General features: G+C 36.1%; 1 protein-coding gene across 2 annotated transcripts; it reads left to right on the top strand.

Moving 5' to 3' along the window:
- The first annotated feature begins 226 nt into the window (after nt 1-226).
- Nucleotides 227-23,574, top strand: cldn19 (claudin 19). Of its 2 annotated transcripts, none has more exons than XM_015336794.2 (5): nt 227-1,090; nt 12,307-12,471; nt 13,876-13,960; nt 14,331-14,477; nt 20,742-23,574. In XM_015336794.2, the coding sequence occupies exons 1-5, from the start codon at nt 868-870 to the stop codon at nt 20,776-20,778; spliced, it is 657 nt and encodes a 218-aa protein (XP_015192280.1). In that variant the 5' UTR covers nt 227-867; the 3' UTR covers nt 20,779-23,574. The 2 variants fall into 2 exon arrangements, with proteins under 2 accessions (XP_015192280.1, XP_006641921.1); XM_006641858.3 differs by having other exon boundaries at nt 228-1,090; nt 21,259-23,574.
- The last annotated feature ends 733 nt before the right edge of the window (nt 23,575-24,307 follow it).

Consider the following 24,307-nt stretch of genomic DNA (forward strand, 5'->3'; position numbering starts at 1 on the left):
AGATTGTGTGGCAGTGGACTCCTCTGCTCTTGTCAAGGTTTTTCTTTGGTTGCAGTCTGCTTGTGGACTTCATGCAGATGGCTAGCATGGTATGTTTAGCAATTGCACTGCCGGGAATTTCTTATTCTTCCAGTGGGCGTCTCTTAGCAGCTCTGCAGACCAATCACCAGCCTCTCTTTCACCCCCCTATCCTTTTGCATTCTAAAGCTGTGCAGCCCATCAAGATCTTTCTTGCTCCCAGTGAAGTTTTTATTACTGTTCAGTCCCTCCAGCGCTTTCCAGACCCACTGGAGTGTGACAGGAAAGCTATGCAGGCTCTAAACAGCCTTCTTTCCTGATCCTTTGGGCTGCTGCACACACTGAGAAAACCTACAGACTAGTCCACCAGCCAGCAAGCAGGGGGCTTCTTAAAGGGACACTGTCACCATCGCCTCGAAGCTGGCTCCGTTCTGAATGCAGGGTAGCCCTCCCGTTCGCAGGCTTTTCGACCGCAGGGGAAGAAGAGGAACCTCCAAATGACAGAGTGTGCTGTGGCCACGATTGGCACAAAGAGGGACTTGCAATTGACTAGAGAGGCAACAAAAAAAGATACTGCCGATTGATTCAGATCTGTTTTGTTGGCTGTGTGGTTTCAAATCCAAAAGTGATTGTAGTTTGGATTAGTGGGAGAAGAGCACAAACTGTACCTGGTGCCACACTAGCTCAGTCTTCACAGAGGGGGGGGGACATCTGTTCAAATCTTTTCTTTATGAAGGATTGGCTCTGGGGAACAGTGCTGAGCTATCTTGAGGACTTTCAAGATTAAAACGTCACAGAAGAAGCAACAGAACCAGAAGAAAAAGAAAGGGTGCTTAACTCAAGAGCAAAATGGCCAATTCAGGTTTCCAGCTTCTTGGGTACTTCTTGGCACTGGGTGGGTGGATTGGCATCATCTCGACCACAGCGCTGCCCCAGTGGAAACAGTCTTCCTATGCTGGTGATGCCATCATCACTGCGGTGGGGCTTTATGAGGGGCTCTGGATGTCCTGTGCCTCACAAAGCACCGGGCAGGTGCAGTGCAAAGTCTTCGATTCTCTGCTGTCTTTGGATGGTAAGTATTGGTGAGAACTGTGTTGCACTGGGTTGTTCATTAATCTTGTTTAAGCAGCACACACACAATCACATTAGTAAATATATGGGAACCTGTGATCAGACACATTCTTAAAACCCTTATCTCTGTTCGTTGAATCACTGCACCATATTGGTGGAAGTAACAAGATATCTTTTTAAAGGAGTTTCACTATTAAACTGCTAATAGTTTGCACATTTATGCACAGTTGTATATGACAGTTCTGAAAGACGGCTCAAGTACCATGATGGAATTATAAGTGATATCGATATATAATATTAATAGTGATTAAAAACAATAATGATCTATAACCTTGATGGTGTCTTCAGGTCTTACTTACTGTATCTTGTAGAAAATATGTAGAAATTTAATGTAAGGTAGAAAATGTGGCAGATTTGGATGGACATCCTGGTTTCTTGTTTTGGAAGAGTACTCTGCTCTCATACATTTGCAGGAGAATTTACCAGATCCTTGGAATAATTGTGGCAAGGAGAGAGCTAAAGTTTGTTTTTGCAAATGAGGCGAATTAAATGAGGCCAAAAAAAAACAGAAACGCTTATTTTAACCCATTTCGGGGTAAGTGTTTTTGGCTGTTAAAGAAAAAAAATGTTGTTGGATGATATTCCCATTTAACTAAAATATTGAGAATTAAAATAGATGCATTTAAAAATTCTAAACATTCAGCATAATGTCTGGATATTAAAGTTGTAAAAGGAAACATGCTCACCATCTACATTAGCTTTCATTCAATAAATGAAAGTATTATTATTAGCTGATCATTTTTATTCAAAGCAGCTTACAGAGTTTTCTACCACCTGTTGTTCAAATAGCAATTTTGGGAACCAATGTATACATCTGGGCTTGCTGGAATATGAGGTTTGACAATGGATTAGTGCATATTTTATGATCAACACTTGGCCCTCTTACTAAATGTGCGATTTTATACAAGCAGTTTGTAATCAGTCTTTTTCAGTCATCATTGTATTAAATACTTCTTAAGTATGACTGGTGAAGCTGGTGATTTCACCATTAAATACATAATAAATAATGCAAACTACAGTCATAAAACAGCAGCAAGGTATATTATGTACTGTACGACTTAACATATATGCACAACATAATGGGTGGCAAATAAATGAAATACAAAATTCTTATGTTAGCAAAATACTGTAGTTTAACTGTTTACATCAGTGTGGCACCTGTATTATACATCAAGGAAATTATGGTACTTTTTTAAAATTATTTTTCAGAAAAGAGTTTTTACTTGTAGTTTCTGAATCTGCACTTTATGAGTGTTTTCTGTAAAAGGTTGCACATTTTTGTTATTTGTCTGTTGTTGAGGAGTTTGGCAAAAATATTCTTGTAAAATAACCCACTGAATGTGTGGCCAATAATTAGAATCAGTGTGATAGCGGATGAATTTGCAATGGTTAGAATTTCCTGTGTATACTGTATAAATTGTCCTTAATTAAAGGAAAAGAGCATTCGACTTATTTTGTTGGAGTTGCAACAGTCAGAAACACTTTTCTTGCTAAATTCTTTATTACAAAGCTGAAACTTCGTAATTTCCCCCCAAGAATATTATAGTTTCTAAAAATGAAACAACGACATGATTCGATGAGTTGAAATACCTCTCTTTCCAAGGACCCAAAGGCTTCCACTCTGCCTTTGCCTGTCACTTTCATAAACAGTTCTTTGTTTCTGGTGGTTAAAACAGTTGTTTTGAGAAGAAAAGCTCACTGTTAGGTGAAGAGCTGCCACAGCTATTTTCAGAATGTAAATCCTATTTTCTCTGTCTAAACATTGTTTGCTATTTCTGTGACTACACTCTTCAGTCTACTGTAACTACTGGGAAGCAAACACCAAACACTAATTAACTGTAGGTAAGAATTCCAGCCTAAATCAAGCCACTAAACCTTTAGCTTGCGTTATTTGGAGTATTGTTCCATGGTATTTCAAATACACCAGGGAATAATGTGATAGGTTATAGTTAAATATTGAATTAATTGCTAAATCTGTAACTATAAATCTTTAAAAGACTTCTCTGTTAATTAACTTCAAGACTAGTTGTCTTCCAACAATATTCTGTTCTGAATTGCATCAATTAATCACCTATGCATACAGTATGAAAAATATAAGTATGTTTCAGTATAAAGACACCTGTTTAACTATTCCCTTTTATATCTGCTACAGAAACAAATAAGGCAAGTCAATAGCCAAAATTAATACGTTAAAGCTCAACCTCAGTGATCAAAAGATTATGAATAAGTGATCCAGATATGCACACCGTTGATTATAGTCACACATCATGACAATGAGATCAGTGAAAAAAGTTAACAACCTTTGCAGAGGAACAAGTAATAGGTTTATTCCATGCTGAAAATAAGAAGAGAGAAAACACGTTTCGGCCGTGGAGCCTTCTTCAGGTGGCATCTGAAGAAGGCTCCACAGCCGAAACATTGTGTTTTCTCTCTTCTTAGTTTCAGCATGGAATAAACCTATTACTTGTTCCTTTGCAGGCTACACATGCTGGCGCAGCTACCCACCTGAACTAGTACAACCTTTGCGAGTTCCTTCTAAGAACAGAGGAATTATTTAATTCAAATAATTTGTAAATAATTACATATATCAGTTAATATGTGTGTTAATGACACTCTTTTCCATTCATTGTATAGTATGGTTTATTCACAATATATTAAATATTCAGGAATCAAATGGGAAGGTATTTATGTAATAGATAGAGAATACTTTATTAATCCCGTAGGGAAATTGATTAAATTGATGAAATTCTGTACTAATAACAGCACAGAGTAATTCTGTGCAAGTCAAAGATTGTGGTTTGCATCTTAAAGTTACTGCATTAATTCACAATGATAACAGTGAAACTAAAGACAGAAGAGGTATGCAATTAACAAAACACTGATTTACTTTTGTTAATTTGTTTTGTTAATTGCTTCCTAAATTCAGATAATTTAAGGTAAGGTAAGGATTTAAGGTAAGTAAATGTTATCTCTTTCTAGGTTATAGGATAAGAATTTCTGTACATTAGTGAAGTTTAATTACACAATTGTTATGTTGATGTTTTGCTTGTAATCAACTAAAATATTTTTTTCCATACACAAAATAAGAACTTAGTATGCCTTTGAAACTGATTGGATCAATCAGTTAGGTATCAATTTTAATCAGCATGATCTCTGTTAAAGTGTTTGACAACATACTGTATACTGTTTTTATTTAAATCAAAACATACTGTAGGTTCAATTCAATTTTAACTTAATTTCTTTTCTTCTCTAAAAATGGTAAAGTATTCCCTGGTCAAAATGAAACAAAAAGAATAAAAATACTCTGGTAGTGAAAATAGTGACTTCATAGTCAAATCTCAAAGCTGTAAAATAGCACAAGGAGCCAAAAGCATTTTTGACAAACCCTGAACAAGGCAACGCCATATACAGATACCACATTGGACTAATATATTTAAAATGTAATTATAGCTTGTGTTAATGTTCTAACTGGCAACACAATGTGCTTTTCTAATATGACTTTAAATGTGTTCTTTGAAAAATCCTTACAAGGTTGATGATTGTAACACTATATGAGGTCTTTGGGATTGTATTTATGCTTGAGGTCTTGTTAATGAAATAGGTGCCTGTATAACTTCATTACTGATGGCTTCCTTCAGTTTTTCTCCAACCTGCAATGCAGTAGCCACACCATGTGTATTGTGACCTTTTTCATTGGAATTTTCTGAGCAACTGTGTAATCGTTCTCATACTGTTGTAGTAACGATGTGGGGAGGACAGTGATGGTTACTGCTGCCACCATAGTGCTCTGAAGGTTCTGGGCTTGAATCCAGCCTTGGATATTTTCTGAGGAGTTAGAATGAAGTTCTTGGTGCACTGATTTCCTCCTGTCGGATGTGTGGCTCTGTGGCTCTTGCTGGTTAGGTTTGTCGAATCCTGTCCAGGGGTAGAGAAGCTGTGTGCTCACAGCTCCCCTGTGCATGTGCTCCTACTGTAAACTCTGGTTGCTTTTGGCTCTCCCCAGGATAAGCGGCTTACTGATAATGGAAGGAAGAAAAGATGTTGCACCTGCAGAATTATCAATTCTGTGGTGCTGAAAGAACAGTTCTTTTTGTAGAACCGAACTGTCCTTCATTGATGATTGCAATGGATGTTTTTGCAATCGACCCTTCTAAGCTCTGTAAAAACTTTGAGGATAGGAAATGTTTCTTCTGCTCTGATAGTTCTGAAGCATATCTAATGCAGTTATTGCTGAATAAGGCTTATATAAGGGAAAGAGGAAAACTTTCAGTCCACATATGTATTTTGGTATTCAATTAATTATTTCTAAGAATATAAGCATAAAATATACATAAAAGCAGTTATAAATGAGAGGAGTCTTGCTCATTTGGTCATTAGTAGTTTGTGGAACCAAGAATGTCATCCATCCATTTCTTGTAAAGATGCCAGCATATCAGCTTTACCAGCATGGCTGGGTAGCGTGATCCAGATTTCCATAACACTTTGGATAGAGAAATGTCTCCTGTTATCAATTTTAACTGCAGTTCCAAGCACTGTCCAATTTTGTCTTCTGATTCACTTTTCACTGTTTATTTCAAAGATGTCCATTGGATATAGTACTCAATAATGCCCATGGATATTTCTCTATGAACTGATTTCAGATTGGTAATATATTTTCTATAATGCGGAAAAATAGTACACAATATACAAGCTATTGACTGTACGTGATCTAATATTTTTATTTTCCTCATCCATTACTTGCCTTCATTGTCTAGAAGATCTAAATGTCAACATAAACACCTACAGAAAGTGTTTTAGAAGCAGTGTGTTATAAGTAGCCTCTTCCAGGTTAATGTTTCCCTTTATTTATGGTCTGTTTGCTGCATGCAAAACCTTGATTAGAATCTTGAGTGCTTCAAGTACCGAAAACAGTTCTGCCTCTTTTATGTTGATTCTTTACTATTTAATAAAGATCTTTGTACTTTTGCTGCCTGGGGCTTCTTCCTTAGCGAACACCTGAGTGAAATACTCAATTGAACAGCTTCTTTGATTGTTTAACAGCTTTCCATTGTTCTTCTGAACACATTCATGTTAGTGTTCAAAGAACACACCTCTGTCAAAAACTTGAATTGTTAATACAGCTACAAAATGACAACAGTAAAATTGCTTTGAGCAATTTTTGTTGCTTTTTGCATTGCCTGAGGGAATCATCCTACATAAAATGTGATGCATTCAACAGCAATTTGGCATTCCTACACCAACATTCCAATAATATACTGTAGCAGTGATGCGTACTGTAATTCAGCTTCTCTGACTTTACTATACTGACCCATTGAAGTCAATGGAAAAAGATTTTGGGATTTAGTTAAGATAAAAACGTGACTGCTAACAGTGCTGGCAGCACAACACTACTCTACATGAAGTCTGTATTAAGTTCTCAGAATGACACAAAGAACGTGTCATACTGTAACAGTTTGCTAAAAAAACTCCAATATTTTTACAATATTAATATACAGTATATGTATGATACTGCATTATATACTGTATAATATTTGATAATATAATATTTGATCCAGGTGGATGCTGCACATTGTTGGTGGTGGAGGGGAATCCCCATTACCTGTAAAGTGCTTTGAGTGGAGTGTGTAGAAAAGCGCTATATAAGTGTAAGCAATTATTAATTATAATTATAATATCTATGTTCACAGAAAATGTTCTGCCAAGGTGGATCAATACAGGTCACTAAAGTTAGTCTTCTAACATTTTCTGAATTAAATAAATAGCTTCTGTACATCTTTATGCTGTCTAGCTGTTTGTGCCTGTTTCACCGAAGACTATACATAAAAATGTGTTGTGTGCTTTGATAAAGGCTCAAGAAATCACTTTTTTATATTTTTATTTTGCTTTATTCTTTTATTAAGTTGATAATAACTCATTGGTTTTAGTAATGCTTCTTATTGTTGTTATTTTATTCTTATTTTGCACTGGAAGAGAACTATTTAAATAAATAGCACTTTTGGAACGGGGAGCTATTTAAATAAAACTGTTACTTCAATGTCTGGACATAATTGAAAAAAAATTAGGAGGTGTTATAAATCTTTCCAGTAACACTAAATATTGCACTCAGGCCCATTATACTCCTGAATGGAAGGTCTCCTGCATAAGCTTTGGTACCGTCCCATAATGAAAGCTAACAAATTACACATCACCGTGTTTGACAGACAAATGGTATTCACTGGGTGATATTCCAAGTGGGAGTCTAATCCCATTCCCATCCCACAGTGGTAGAGGCAGAGAGGAGATGTCTGTTGGACTGCTTGTAGAACAGTATCCTCCATGTTCTTCATGTTACATACTAAGTGCTAAAATCCTGCATTGCGTTCATTTCAAATAAATCTCTGATGTCTTTTCTTGAGTGATATATTGTTATAGTATGTGCATCACCAGCTAAAATCATCTGAAATATCTGTAATAAACCAAGATCTTTCATAGACCATAGCATAGCCAACTGTGCTCAAAGGAGAGTCTTTTTTGCAGGGCTGAACAATACTAAACATTTACAATGCACACTGCTCTGTGAAACTATAAAAGCAATTTGCTGTATTTTTCAAACCGTTAACTACAGTAAACACATATAGTATATAATTTTATGATTTTGAACATTTACTTAAAATATAGCATAAAAAAGACTGTTTTCTTATAACTTGTAATTTGCAAAGGAAATTAAACACATTTTACTGACCTAGATTAATTTTTAAGGTATTTTGGCTCCTTATCATCTTCATATTAAAATTTTAAACCTTGTCAGAAATAGTCAAATTAAAAAAAATGTAAGTGACTTCAATTTATAGAAACCGTTGATCTCCAGAAACTGTAGTAGATTTTTTTCCTCAGTATTTCTGAAAATCATTATACTGTATACTTTTATACTTTTAAATACAGTAGTGAATGTTTTCTGTGCAGTGGACTATGACATAAAAACAGTCACGTCACAGTGCCTTCTTAAAGCTTTTTTTCTTTGGTTGAGAGGTTAATGAATTCACAGATATTTTTTTTCCATTTTGAAAAGTTGCAGATATCAACTTCATGATTTGAACAGAAAAAAAGTTGATAATTGTATGGTGTATACATCTTGCTGCATAATCTCAAAATCTAAGGCTGAAGATGAACTGGCTGTTTGACACTGGGACACTGGATCATAGCCATTGCAACATGGCTACAATAGTGGCATGATATCACAATAAACAATGTAAGCTGGGAAAAAAAGAAAGTACAATGAACACCTTATTGGAACATGTTACTGACTGCATTAGCAAATGCTGTTGGGCTCCTCTTGACTAGAGCCAGGCACTGCCAGGCTTGGCATTTTATTTGAAGATGGTGGGAGGCTTGGCACTCAAGCTGCCTTTCTTGAGGAATGTGATTAATTGTTTTATATGATTAAAATATTTTAGTTCAGGGACTCCCATGAGACTCAATGTCAAATGGTTTGATACTGTTTTCACTTGCATCAGATAACATGTTGTACAACAACAATAACAGTCTGTGCTTTGTAGTCAGCACTTTATGTTTCTATTTATGGTACTTGTTGTATCAAGGAAGTGAAAGTTATTCAAGGAGAGCGTGTAAACCTAAAAGTTACATGTTAAATTCACTTTCAGTTCAATTGAAGTTTTCCTGGCACGGCATTCTCAAACAAACCCATTATGCCAAATGGCCAGCCACTAACATACAGGAGTCCTGGGTAGTGATGGCGCTAAAAAAGAAAATTCAAAATTCAGAAATACTCAGTGTTTTTTTTAAACATAACCAGACACTTTCAGAACAAAACATATACCTTCTGTCAGTCAGTTGAACATAAGACTGAAGAGTTTATGTTTTGTATGATTTCACTTACAGTATAAATGGAGTGTAGTCTGTGCATCTTTTATTATGGTGTTATTAATATGCCACCAGTCATACCAATAAAACTCTTTACATTTGAATTTAAGTGGTAATGCATCAGAATCCCATTAGGGTCCATGATAATGTGATGTTTAGTGTTGCCACTTCAGAGTTTCAGGACTCTGTGTACTGATTCTGGCCTCTGGAGTCTGTCTATAGGTATGCAGACTTTCCTCTCCCTGTAATTGTGTGGGTTTTTGCTGTGGACTCTGATTTCTTTAACCTCCAAAAGACATGTTGGTGAGATTTCATTCACTGTTCTACATTGTCCAATTCTTCATGACCCTTTGAATTATTGGCATCCTGTTCCAGTTGAGAACTGCTGTGTTTTCAGCCCTGCCTTGTGCCTCTCAGCTCTGCCATAGACTCCAGTTTACCTAATCCCTCACCAGGTTAAATGGAGTTTTGCATGGATGAAGGCAAGAAAAGCATATTGCACATTGAAAATGATCTGGTCCTCACCTTTTGAAAAAAGAAAGCTGGGATAATTGGTACAAAATATGTTTTTCAAATGCACTGCAATTTGAATTTTGAACCATATGATACCAGTTTTAGCTATGAGTGCTTATGTGGATGTATAAGACATGTTCTAAGACACAAACACATTCACAGAAATAGCCATAAAGTTAATAGCAGACTCATAAATTCTGAGTTAAAGAGAAACTATTCTTTTCCAGTATACTGTATGGTATTCATTGGTTGAACATTCGAAATGATCAGCAAAATGTAAAAACTGAAAATGCTTATTTTTCCAAAGAAACAATATTCTATGAAACAAGTTTAACTTTAATAATTGATTTGCATTTTACAGACAATGATTTACTCTAAAGTGGTGGGGATGAAATCCATCTGCATCAGAAGGCCTCTAATTCCTTATAAAGGGTGTGGCACACTGGAGCCCACACCAGAAACACAGTGTGCAGGGTGGCATCACACCATGAGCACTCACAGTAAATACACAAGCACACAGGGACAGTTTAAAAACACTAAGTACCCAGGCCAGCATGTCTCTGGAAGCCTGAAGGCTGATCTAGAAACCAGGAGAACATAGTGCTTTGGAGAACACTGTGGTTTTGCTTCTTCTCTAAGTGGATTATTTCAGCCATTTTAATTTACACTTTAAAACCTCAGCTTGTGCTACAGTATGTATTGAACAGAAATGTTCCATAGCTGCTTTTTAGTGTTATTGTTGCTTCTTTGTAGCAGGAGAATGAATGTTATCTTTTGTCCAGGAGCAGTTAATAAAAACTACATAACGCTTTTAAGCGTTGGTGTTCTCATTTATTTTAAACCAATGGATTTTATAATTCTGTTGCTCTTCTAATATATACACTGTTAATGTTCTTGATATAAATGTTTTTGATATTAGATCACCACTGTCTCTCACAAAACCCTTCAGTTGACTGAAGGCACAAACATATTAAAATAATTATGGCTCACACGCAGGACAACAAAAATGATTTATATATCCTTCCAAACCAAATAACAACCTTGAATGCTGCCCTATTTCAAAATCCTAATCATACTGTATATCTTGATGAAATATAGAGAGTGTTTAAAGACTTCAATGTGGGAGGTATTAACTAGAATTGAAGCTTAAAACATTTTTTTCTTCAAATATTGAGCTATGAACCTTAAACAAAGGCTGTGGCACAAGCAAGAACAAATCCCCCTTTGTGAAAACTAATCCCGTCTGTATGAGACATGTAAATACATCACTCCTACGGAATTAGTGGACCTCTGAATTCTATGTGGGTTATTCATGGAATTCAAAGAAGCAGGGACAACATAACTATACAGTGACATAGAGAGCAGTGCCAAAAAATGGGATTTCCAGAAAATCTAACTATACTTCTGCTCCCGATCTTCAAATTAAATTGACCCAGGAAAAAACAGGAAAAGTTCAATAGATGCATACACAAAAGTTAGGGAATGACTTGTGACATATGTATATGTTGTTTGAGTGGTACGTATATCTTAAATAATCAAAGTTATCTAACAGTTACTGTATACTAGTCTACATCCTGAAATGAAACCAGGGTGTCAGGACTTCAGGGCATGTGAACTATGACAAGTACATCCAGCCATGCTGGGGTATAAGAAGTACTGTAAGTGGCAATGATCACAAGGAATAAGGCTTCACATGACAAGGGAGTCAGGTGCAGGAAGCAACGTAGAAGTAGGTCAACCCTCTGCTCTTCAAACAGATCTCACACTGCTCGTACCACTCTGGCTGCACTGTATGTACAGTAAAGACAGTGCCTTCAGAAAGTATTCAATACCCTTGGATTTATTCATAATTTGTTATGTTGCAAACTTAAAAATTCATCTGGGATTTTTCTTTTACTGATCTACGCAAATTACTCTATAATGTTAAGGAAGAACAAAGGTTCTGTTAAGGTTTTACATTGAATTTAAAAGAGAATACTGAAATGGTTAACTCACTTTGTGGACATGATCTCAGAAGAATACACTAAGGGCCCTCTGCTGAAATCACTGTGATATAATTGTGAGGAGACACAACACAGTATGTGGGGAGTATAAAAACATATCCAAGGTGCTGACAGATTTTAGGTTCGGAATTAGGAAATGGAAAGAGAAAAACACTCAGACTCTGAGAGCAGGCCATCCTCCCAAACTGAGCAACTGAGTCAATCAGAGAAGTGACCAAAAACCCAATGACCACCTTGACACAACTACAGAGTTCCACAGCTAAGTTCATAGAAGCTATCCAAGGACAACAGGCTCTGTGGTACAACACAGATCAATACATCCTCTATGGGGGATAGGCTGGGTGGAAGGTAATACCACACAGTGAAGTTTGTAAGAAGACACATTGCAGACCCTGAGACTACTGGTCTGATGAAAGAAAGACTGAACTTTCTGGGTTGAACACCTGGCACTAACCAAACAAAGCTCATCACCTGTGTATTATAACTGGATATAATAAAAGTGATATTGGAGTGATATTCCATGAGTACCTCGAGTGTAAACCTTGCAATATAAAAGCAAAAGATGGCACTTCACTAATTCCTAAATCCACTACATCTAGCTAATAGACTAGCTATCATACACTACTTGCTCATTCACTGTCCACAACTTTAATTTAATATTGCTGTCTGTATTTTTTGGTTTATCTCCCAGAGCATATTCACAAAAGGTGCACATTTTACTGTGCTGTGTAGTTCAGTCTGTAATTCGCTAATTTGCATGGTTTTCTTATTTGTGTTCCAGTTCATATCCAGACATGTCGGGCTCTGATGGTAGTGTCTGTGCTGATGGGATTCATTGCGATCATTGTCAGTGTGGTGGGGATGAAATGCACAAAAGTGGGAGATAACAATCCCATCACAAAGGGCCGAATCGCAGTCTCGGGAGGAGTCCTCTTCCTCCTCGCAGGTGAGGTTCAGACATTTTTTGCCTCAAATCTCAACATTTAGAAATTGTAAAAACAGTGGAAAATAAAAACCCAACATGTGCACTCTGACAATATAGTGCATGTTCGTCTTAGCCCATTTAGTTTGGGACCAGTGGATCCTGGTTTCTTAAATAGGCAGGAATCCTCTCCAACTGCATAAAGTGATTTTTTCTTCACTGTTATCTTATTTATTGCAGTCATTGATTACATGTCTGCATTGTTTACATTCAAACTGTTTACTTGTTTACTTGTACATTGTCTACAGTTTGGAAGACAGTGCATCATATTGTCTTGATGCACTGTCTGCACCTTGTGTTTTACATTCCATTATACTAGTACCTGTTACATATGGCAATAAAGTTTAAGTTCAAGTTTTAAAGTAATATGGTAAAGGATGTAGCAGGTGGAGGAATTCGCAACATACTGTATAATGTGAAAGACATTGAGCTAAGCAGTGATTCCCTTTTCAAGAGTTTTGATTGACAAGCTGAGTGAACTGGGGTCGAAGGTCCTCTTGGATTTAGGTAAGATCAGAGGGGATTTCCACACTGGAGCCCACAACAGTTATGATTTGCTACACCAGAAAACATCTGTTAATCTTACTGTAGTGAAATAGTGCACTTTATTATTGTGATGAGACATTATGGGCTTCAAATGTTGCCCTAGACATCTCCAGAAAGTATGAAACATTTTGATTTAGTTTAGGGCTAGAAACTGCTGTGTGAAATATTCCAGAAAGTATGTAATTGCCTTGTCATTCTTACTTAAAAACATACAATTCTTCAACTGGAACAATTACACAACAGAATGCTATTCCATAACTGGGACAATTCCACAATTACTTACAGTACAGTACTTCCTTTATTGTCCCAGATGGGAAATTTGCTAAAGACACAACACAATACCATAGGATTATACATTTAACACACCATGAGCCCCTTAAAAATAAGAAACATACATGTATAGCATACATGTTTAAGTAATCTTCACAATCAAAAAGACAAATAAAGAAATTGGGTCATCAGTGTGAGAGATACTGTACATACATGATGAAAAATTGAAGTAAATTGAATGCTATCCCACAACTAGAAGAATTCCACAGTTCCACACTTCATTGACTCAGATGTACCTGGACAAAGATCATGGAAAAAATGTATTGTTAATTGATAGGTTTATAGGTTTATTGTGCTGAGTACATGTACTGTACCTAAATCTTTGAACAGAAAATATCAGGAAACTGAGAATGGGAGAGAAAACATTTACATTTCAATTAGTGAATGGGACTAGTGGTGATAAAAGTAACCATTTTCTCATACTTTGTAAACATATGAGCACACTCTTATGATGTATTTCCTGTACATGTTTATGTTTTTTTTTCCCCATAGGGCTGTGCACACTGGTGTCTGTGTCATGGTATGCCACACAAGTCTCCCATCAGTTCTTCAATCCAAACACACCTGTAAATGCCAGGTAAATCACAATTTATTCTGTTCCCAGGATGATTTAAGTGTTAACGTTACACACTGCTCTACCCAGTGTTTATTCTGCTCCATAATCCATTAACCAAAGAAAAAATCAAACTACACAATTCTCTAAACTGTATGTATTGTAGAATGTTTTTATTTCATCTTAATATCCCCCTATTTTGATTTTAATTGACCTGAATACCATGCCAGCAATAGAAAATAGTAAAGTTCAAGACTACCAATGCTGTCCCTTCTAAACTAAATGTTGCAAGTGTAAAATCACATACTAACGAATGGCACGTACCTAACAAAGTTTTGTACTTTATAAATCTTGATTTTCAAGAGCGGTTTTTCCTCCTGTCTCTCTGCTCCAGGTACGAATTTGGCTCAGCTCTGTTTGTGGGCTGGGCTGCCGCCAGCTTGACTATGCTGGGGGGGTCCTTTCTCTGCTGCTCCTGCCCCAACGAGGAGAGGAGAGGGCAGCAGTACTACAGGCAATCGCAGCCTTCCACAGCCAGGGAGTACGTGTAAATAAATACTAGCACATACCCCAGAGAAACCACCACCCTGCAGAGAATAGAGACTGTAAAACAGTCGAGGCCGGAGTTCCTTAATCCCACCATGATTACACCCCTGTTTCCTGCTTCCATGCTGGACACAAATTTGGAAGAAAAAAACCCATCGGGCCATAGGGTAAATTGTTTGGGTTCAGATCTAGAGGATTAAGTGGGAAGAATGCATTCATTTTTCTGTGTATTACTAGTGCAAAATGGGTTTTGCATATGAATGCGAAGCAAAATGAACACTTAAAATGTGTGAAAATGACTTTCCTCTGCCATTAGGTGAATTACAATCTTTTTTTTCTTGCACATCGCTTTCACTTTTAAGTGATAATTACCTCAGTCAGACTCCCTCTAGTCTCCTCCCAGAAAACAGAGCCCAAAGAGTGGGAATAATTTTATAATCTGTTAGAAGGTTCATTAAAACAGCAAAATGCCAAAAAGATTTCCATATGACCGATCGAGGTGCTTTATGAAAAGTAGTACCCTTTTTCACTTTAACAAAACACATCTTCTAGCTTACAACCAAATGTATAGTGGTAAACAATTCAACTGATGTAAAGTATAACAATTTTCACATGCTCACCAAAGAAGCTTTATATTTTGGTGACAAAAGCTGCTTCTCATGTCATGAAGTAAAAATCATCCTCAGGAAAATGGGAAGACGGAGTTCTGTTTTAAGATATTCATGAATCTTCTTAAATTAAAATGGATCATTTTTTGACTGAACTAAGGACTAATTTTAGTGCAACGATTTACTACACTACTTACTCATTTAAAATGTTGTTCCTCACCACAGAAACATTGTTTGGATTAAAAGCCTAGAGCTCTGGGCTCCAGTATTCAGTATTTCTGAATGAGACCCACCTCTACAATGAAACCCATTATAGGACAAGAGGGTCATACCCAGTCCTCTGAGGACCACAGGCTTTTGATCAAACCCAGCACTCAGTTAATTGCCTGAGCAATTTGATACTGGAAAAACCTACTGCTTCTGCTCAGGCTTGATCGTGTTTCTCATCCTCGATTTCAGATGTAGTGTAGTACTTCAGTGGTGATTTCAGATGTACAGTAGTGTAGTACTTTCCTCCTAAAGTATATCTATGGCACTTTGGCATCCTTCTGGATGAAAAGTGCTGTAGAAACATAGAATATTGTTTGCATCGTAAAAAGACCTCAAACGATATTGTGTTGAGCCAATAATTACTGTAGGTTATCTGAGCTAAGAGACAAATTTGAAAGTAACCCCCCCCTTCTCACCAGAAACTAGGTTTGAAGCCCTGAGTGAGGATATTACCCTGTTTAATTCATAATTCTGCAAACAGTTTTTAGCCCCACTTTGTCCAGATATGGACCTGACAATTTCACTCATTGTTAGACTGGATACAAATGGCCGGCAGATTTAATTTCTTAATTGGTGCAGTTTAAAAGAACTATTATAGTTATAAAAATCAGATCTTGTTTTATTAATGCATCAGACAAGAAGTCAATTACTAGCACTTTTTTAATGTTTGTTTATTTACATGAATGTTAAGATCTTTTTATCTTAAGTGCAGAATTAGGCAATAGAAGATTCTTAATCATATTAAAGAATTGAATATCAGGTGCTGTTAACACAAGGGAAAATACACTCTGCTCTGCCGCTATTGAGGAATGAAACTGGTATCACATTTGGCCTATCATTAATATTCTAACTTTGCAATGAATTAAAACAATGTCAGTCAAGTTTTATTTAATAACTGACGGGAAAACACAACAGCTATGAACCTTCTTTCCCTAGGAAAAAAGGAACAAATATGGTTTATAATGGATTAATGTGTTGATTAATATCACTTTTCAAACTGATCAGCAAAATCAAATGATCACATTGGTTCATTCCATCTACAGTGATTGATGTATGGGGCTGGGTTTGGAAAGAGATGTGTGCAATTTACATAGTAACTTGAGGGGTGTTTGTGTGGGCGCCCCAGGGGTTACTGTATAAAGAAACACTAAAGAAAATTAAGAGCAGAAGTCCCCAACAGGGAAGTAAACAGCGGTGTAATCACCATGGAGAAAAGCCGACAGCAGTCAGAGCTGCAGTTGAAAAACAAGAACAAAACAGGATGAAAAGCAATAGCCATCCCTTTCAGATGTTACTTTTATTGCCTGGCTTGCATTCAGCTTTGGAACTCTGGTTGACTGTTCCACATGACTTAACAGGAGAGCCAGGCTGCCTCTGCATTGAAGATCTTGGAAATTAGGAGCTTTTTGCTCTCTGTGATGCAACTGAATTCTGTGGGACCATTCTCCGAAGGTAAAAGGAAACATAAATTATCACACTTCCTCAATGGGGGCTTTTTCACATGTTGATTAAGGTACACCGACCTTAATTAGGAATATCTATATTACGTATGATGAAAACTTACAAAAATTATAATAAAATAACAAACGTTTGCGAATAAAAAGCTCCAGCAAAGTTGCCACATTTTGTAATTCTTTGATTTTTGATAAAGAGGAAACAATTCTATATCAATTTTTGGAGTCTAGCTCAAACCTTTTTTCCTAACTTTATATGAAACATTTTTAATGAATCAGGAACAGCTACAGTAATTTAAATTAATTTAAACATTTTCTTTTTTTGATATAATCCTATACACAGTCCCCATTTTAATTTTTTTGCCATAATGTACCATTTTCGAAATTTGGGTCAGAATACCTACCATACACAGATACTGTTGTCAATGAATCAAATTTAAGGCTCCATTTCTTTCATCTCTCCAAACATTGGCTAGAGGAAGGCACAGATGCATGTGTTTGGAGGTATAATTAAGTCTTGCACAAAACTAAAATTCTGATTTTAATTTTGAAGAGGTACAGTGCTTAATCAGAAATCAATTGCATCAGAGTGGAAAAGTGAAATCTCCTAAATGCAGTATTAATCTGATCCCATTTGTTTGTATATCTTTAAAAAAACAGTCACTATAACCTTGCTTTAATACCCATCACAAGCTGTGTCTTAATGATCTGTTAACTCCGGAGTTTAACATTGAGAGACAAACAAAGCATTCTGGAATAATTGCCATACGGCAAACCATGTACTATAGAGATCTCACACTTCTGAACTATTTCAGAATCTACTTTGGAAACAAAATGTCAAAATCTTGCAATATGATTTTCCAATTGTATAGCAAATAATGGGTACGGCGATCACAAATTGAGTTGAATGGCCTGAAGATGGGTTTCCCTTGGTCAAGATGTTATCTGTCTGTACTCTGATATGAGATAATGGTGTTAGCACAGCTAAAGCTTATTCTCATTTTAGAACAAAAGGCACATTGTACTTTGCAAACTGAAACAAAAAACAGTAAACAAGCACTGCAATTGTCAACAGTAGATGTACTGCAATCACAGCCCAATTAGCAATACAGCAAGATAACATAATTTTTACAACCTTAAAGACCAATTAATAAGGATTAAAGACTGTATACTATAATTACAGTATATGTTTACTATAACATATGAATATTTCTGCCTATATATCTAAATATGACAAACTGACTTACCCCAGCCAAGCCCAACTCTAGCAGCACATGCATTGATGCACTGGTAATCCATTAGCTTTAAATGAATTCATTCATAAACCAAAATGCATTATTCTCCAGAAATAATCTGGCAAATTATGGCTTTCACAAATACACAGTTCCATTATACAAACAGGGAAGTGCTTTTTAAACTCTGCATAACAGAGAAGCAGTAAAGAACATTTTGTGCTGATTATCTTTTTACAAGGAAATGTAATTGTGCCTGCATTTTGAGATTAAAGTTTGTGATTGTAATTTTTCAGTTTTACAATTATTTTTTTTCTGACACAGTACAATCAATAATATTGCACAGCCTCCTTATGTAATAACACATAGCCAAATTCAACATCTCTTAAATAGAATTTAAGAGACATTTAATTGAGGAAGAAAAGCATCAATGGCTCACTCTACTGAAAGACATACTTTCATTTTCTTAGTTTTTCTGGCTGCCAGGCCACTGAATGTAACACTGACACAGCTCCCTACTCAAACGTCTTTGCTGAATATTAATCACCTACAGTACACTGCCAGGGCAGGACATCTTTTACAGCCTTTTCATCTATTGCAAGATTTGTTAAATACAATTCCTTATTTCGAATTTAAAGTCTTAATGCTTTGTTAAAAACTTACTCATTTCTGTAATTGTTTTATGAAGCTCGAAACAGCGCAAATGCAGTGTAGTTACAGTGTAGTATATTTACAAGTATTTTCAGGTCTTTCTATATTTTTATAATTTTTGGCTGAAATCTTAAGAGGAAGTAGAAAAAAGAGGGAGAATAAACAAAACTCATTGTGCACTGTTATATGAATATAAAATGATTAACAGTTATATTAATGCAGTTATATTTTAAAATGTCTATAAATGTTTGTCACATTCCTTAGGAAAACAATGCTGTAAGCTTCAAGGATACATTTCCTTTTTTATATAGTTTTTTGAAAATCATAATTGAAAATGCTGTATTATCCTTATGCTTCAGGTACAGATATGAAATTAGTAAATGGCAAGACAGTCACAATCCTCACTGAAAAGGTTTGCTCTCATTAACAAATTAATAGCTTGGACTAACTTGTTAAGTCTACGTTTTGTATCTCAGAATGTCTGGGGCTGTAATTATAAGTAGAATCAGCTACTGTACATGACTTTCAGGAAGCGAAAAATAGACCTTCTGTCTCAGCCAGTACAGTATTAAGATTTTAAAGTTAAAAGAACTGGAGATGCACATGTTATTTCCCAGTCACAGAATTTCCCACATCTATCAGCTTTTCAAAACAAAAACCCCCATCATTACACAATATGTTGGTTGAAATCAGATATTGGATATATTGTTTATCCTGAACTGAGGGAAAAACAAGCAAATGGTTTGTAGGTACAGCATTAAAGTTCAACCAGAACAAGGGTTTCCAGCCCTTGTAGTCTGTACCCTTGTGTCTTATGGATTTGAAACCCTTCATTTTCATTGAGGTCTTAATAAATGTGGATGTTTGAGCCATGGAACCTAAACATTTGTCATAATTCATCTTTCATAATGGTTTTTGGCTCTACTCGAAGCACATGGGTAGTAAGTCATAAAGTTATACAGTAGATGGACTGAATGACCTCTACACATTAGTAACCTTTCCTATGCTCTTATTGTTGAGGGCCCCCTCACATTTAAGTCTATTGCTTTCAGTGAAAGTGAATATGACTTTATTACAGTACTGATAGAGTGTTTTTCCCACCTATTCACAATTAGAGGCAATTAAAGCCCTGGAGGGGAAATGTTTGTGAAAGACTTGGAGGACAGATTGACCCAAAGTTGTTTGTTAAATTCATTGGGGTCAAACAAGACATGGTATTTCAAAAACTGAGAGTTGAAGGCTAGGAGCTGTCGCATATGTTGTTTGAAAAAATAGTTGTAAATGCCAAAGTAACAAGGAGGTCAGTGGGACACTGACTGTAAGACCCAAGGATACTAGAATCAGGGTTCAAGCCTTAGCTAGCTGGCACACATGCAACCTACTGTACAAGAGCTGTGCCAGTCATCCTAACTGGAGGTTACAGTGGAACAGTGGTTAAGATTCAGCCATAAGACAGACAAATCACCCAATAAATACAGCCCTGTCATGCCCAAACGGAAAGCCTCCTCTTCTAGCTCTGGACTTGAAATGTTTTTCCCCAAATAAACTGTGAAATCTGGACCTGAAGCGCAACCTCAATATTCTGTATTTGACTTGTGTTTGAACATTCACGGCAGTAGATTGCTTTGTCACTTGACTTTCTCGCTAAAAGGATTTAATCAATGCAGCAGTGTTTCAGTTTTGTAAAACGTTGCATACGCAGAGACATAAAAGGAGAATGCTTTGTTTGTTGGTTTCATCTGTGGCTCATCCATCTTCCAGAACATTCTAAACTTCCCCCAGAGATTAACAGAAATTAGTCAGACCCACCAGCTTTTAGGAGTCCCCTTCACCAACTTGCAGTACAAACAAACAGTCTGAATCATTAAAACCGTTTGTGTCTTTGGTTTTTTAACCTTTCACACAACACAACTGTGGCTTCTGCACAGCAGACAAAAAATGTAGTCTTCTTCATCTGCTTTTACTAAACATTGAACAAATCAAAATGTGTCTTCCCTTCTCTTTTAATGCTGTTCTTTGACTTTCTCTTCTTTTTCTAATTCAGGGCTGAGTTGTTGAGCGAAAGTAGTTTTCCTGACTGATCAACCCCCTGCCTTTTTTCTCGAAGATTGTCCAAGTTCCACTTACCTTTTCCGTTTCCTTGTTCCTTCCTAGATTCAAAATTTGGACCCTTATCTCCTCGCTATAGTATAAATTGTACTCTCTAAATAGATGTGTCTTTCAGCATCTGCTATTAAAAAGTATCACCAAGGTTCCCTCTGTCTGCTCGCGATTGCCCTCACATCCCAGTGAATGAGGACTGGTTTTGTAGGACTTGTGGGCAAAGACACTCTCAATGAAAATGTGGGTTTGATGCTGCATCCTGTGCACATGTGGCTAGTAACATGTTTGTATGTTGCTACTTTGATTATCTATGCTTTAATGCATACGTCATGATGTCTATAATTTTTAAAAGTCTGAATCTGTTTATTGTTTCGGTTGTTATTGGTTTTGTTTTCTTGCAAATACAACTGTATATTGACTTAAACATGTTTTTTTTTTTCTTTTCTCTTAAATTGCAGACCAAATGTAAAAAGTTCTCCACCCGACAAAGGGGAGCAGTACTTGTAGTTTGGGACAGTGAGCTACGCCCCCGTTGGTCACATGCTGTTTAGATTTTGCAAAAGACATGGCACTCCTTTCAGGCAAAATGTAAAGCCACATATGTTCTATATAAATGATAGAAATAAAAAAAATAAAGACAATAAAAGTGCCTCTAGATGTGAACCACACCCAAATGGATCTAGTTCTTGAAATGGAGCTTGCTTACGGACAACCATTTTAAAAACAATATATGTATGGAAATTAACCTGATAATTAGAAAATTCTATCCCAGCTGGTGTGGTTGTATGCCAAAGTTAAGTGGCAGGTCAGGAGCCACTTACTCTCATCTGCTTTCTTTTAAATGTCTTATGGCTACATTCCGAAGAACAATACATGTTACTGGGACTTCTAGATATTGACATTTATTCCTGCCACAGCTGCTTCCCTGTATAGTACATGTCTGGTGTGCTGATGAAACAGCGGTGAAACTGACTTTAATACACCTCTTTTCATTCCGAAAGAAAAATTCAGTGCTGTTAGACCGTTTCAGTGACCTAGCAGGCACATTGCTGTGTAGAAGTTGGCCACAACTTGAATAGCATCCTAATGTTAATTTTAATGAGAATGTAATGAATCCTCCACCCTTTAAGTGATTTTAATCTCTGTGTTATTGAATATAAGAATACTGTATATTTTGGTGGAATTAGCTCTGTCTTCCTTATGTGAATAAGAAACATAGCTTAATTGGTTATTACTAGCATATAAATGTGCTTCAATTGAAGAAATCAACTTTTAACATTTCAACTTAAAAAACATGCTAAAGAGACAAAAATAGTTATCAAATGCCAGCAGTGATAATTATTACTCATAGCATAATATCTACACATTTTCATGCCCTTTTACAAAAATTCTGTGCCCTGGGACATACTAATGATAAATTCTTAAATATGCAAATGTATCCATCAAAAACTAAAAGTGATCAGCGATCATTAGGCAATGGGTACAAATTCCCGAGTTCATTCTGCTGTGGCCTGTGAAGTACCCTGTAAGTTCCATTCTAGAGATGAGGCTAATTCAGAAGCATAGGCACAATATTTTCCAAAAGCAAAACAGACTTTCCCATAAAACATAATTTCCCTCAGGCTGTCTAAGCACTAATATGGTTCCATAGGGTAGCCATAAGACCTTTAAAGTGACCTGATTAAACATTGAAGTTCATCATCAAAAATTGTATTCATTTCTGTAATCTAAAGCAATGTGTCCTAAGTTAGTTGGTAGGGCTGCTCTGACACAAAATCTTAATGGTAATCATGACAATATCCTCACAAAATAAAGAACAGATGTGCTACAAAAATATGAACCTCCCACTCTTCCTATATATGATAACATGGTACTGTATATATTGTGTGTTTTGAAGGGTATCCTGTTAGTAGACCAAGAATTTAATGGAGAAAATACACACAAAATGTAGTATAACTTTCTTTGAGGAGATTTAGGGGTTAGGAAGTGGTAGACAGTTGAACATATTCAGAGCATTCACTCTATTTCTCAATAAATGAAACCTAGTTTTATATACCGGGCACAGGAAATAATAGGTACAGATGGTTACAAAAAAACAGACAAACACAAAAATGTCTGACAACAGCTCTAAAAAATAAATAATATAAAGGACCATATATGCATCTGACATTTTGCCAGAAGGAACTGTTTCCCTCAGAACAAAAACAAATCAGTTATAAACTGTTAGACAAATCAAACAGGATGCTAAGATAACAATTTCAGTTTTTCATTTTAAGGATTTCAGCATCAGAATTTTGTTTTTCCTTTAAAAAAATATAGATGGGAATAGTCCAAAATGAGACAAAAAGATACTGTATATTTCATCAAACAGCATGAAAACTAATTGAAACACAATATTTTATCCCTAGTATTATCCTAGAGAAACAGACCATCTTTCTTGCCTGTGTTTTCACGATCACCTGTGGCAAATAAAAGTTTCCTGTGTAATTTCAGAAAACACGAAGAGTGGTTTATGATATCTGTTCCATTATTTCATTTAATTTCATATGGCATTGGATAAGGAATCCTCTGTGTGATACACAGTGATAAACTGTGGCTGTTTTGTGCTGACACCCAAGAATACAAACTGCATTAAAAGTATAGTTCCTATACTGTTAGCTGAAAAGGTAATATTGTTCAAAAATTATGTTAAGTACATTCATTATTGCTGCTTTTGTCCATTATACATTGTTGTAATTAATCAAGATGAAATATATTAAAACTAGTAAACTTTATTTTTGTTGTATGATATCTTATATACTGTATGAGTATGAAAGGAAAACAAAAATGTAGTGAACTCTCCAGTAAAAAGTATTACCTGCAACCTATCCTCAAACTGCAACTACAGCTGACTGTAAACGTATGCACTTCATATGCATTATTGAGTCTAGTGTGTTGTTAGGATAATCCCTCAGAAACTACAGCTTCTGTGAACTCACTGTGTCTTTTTACTGGCACAAGCTGTCATTTAAGAAAACCTCTGTCTTCAAAACATACTTTTGAAAGTGCAAATGAAAGATTTTTTCATTTATGTGAAGTGCTCTTTTCTTCAGAATAAGCTGCTTGAGATATAACTTGGTATTTTTCACAGGATCTGGCGGTAACTGGAAGGACACAAGCAGTCATTTCACAAACCACCAGCCATTCATATTCCACACAGTCTGTAATTATCTGTGATCTGGCAAACCTTAACAATCACACAGTGGTTCAGAACTACAGGCTATCTCTCCAAACTCATTATAAGCACCTTAAAAGAAATTCTATTTCTCTTCTTTTGTTAAGTAAACACATTGGAGTACTGGACTCTGAAAAACATCATGCTAAACTATGTTCCAACTCAAACCTCTGACATTATCCTCCAACACATTGCAGTGGCAATCTGTTATACTTCAGAACAGCATTGTCATACCGAAAATCTAGGAGAAAGGGTGAAGGAGATTGTGAGTAGTTAAGATGGTCTCTTCATTT

The sequence above is a fragment of the Lepisosteus oculatus genome, chromosome 25 (assembly GCF_040954835.1).
Source record: "Lepisosteus oculatus isolate fLepOcu1 chromosome 25, fLepOcu1.hap2, whole genome shotgun sequence".
In the NCBI taxonomy this organism is placed as follows: Eukaryota; Metazoa; Chordata; class Actinopteri; order Semionotiformes; family Lepisosteidae; genus Lepisosteus; species Lepisosteus oculatus.

Coding starts and splice junctions, on each gene's coding strand:
- cldn19 (XM_006641858.3), top strand. CDS start 868: ATGGCCAATTCAGGTTTCCAGCTTCTTGGGTACTTCTTGGCACTGGGT. Junction 1,091..12,306: donor TTCTCTGCTGTCTTTGGATG/GTAAGTATTGGT, acceptor TTTGTGTTCCAG/TTCATATCCAGACATGTCGG. Junction 14,478..21,258: donor CAGCCTTCCACAGCCAGGGA/GTACGTGTAAAT, acceptor CTTAAATTGCAG/ACCAAATGTAAAAAGTTCTC.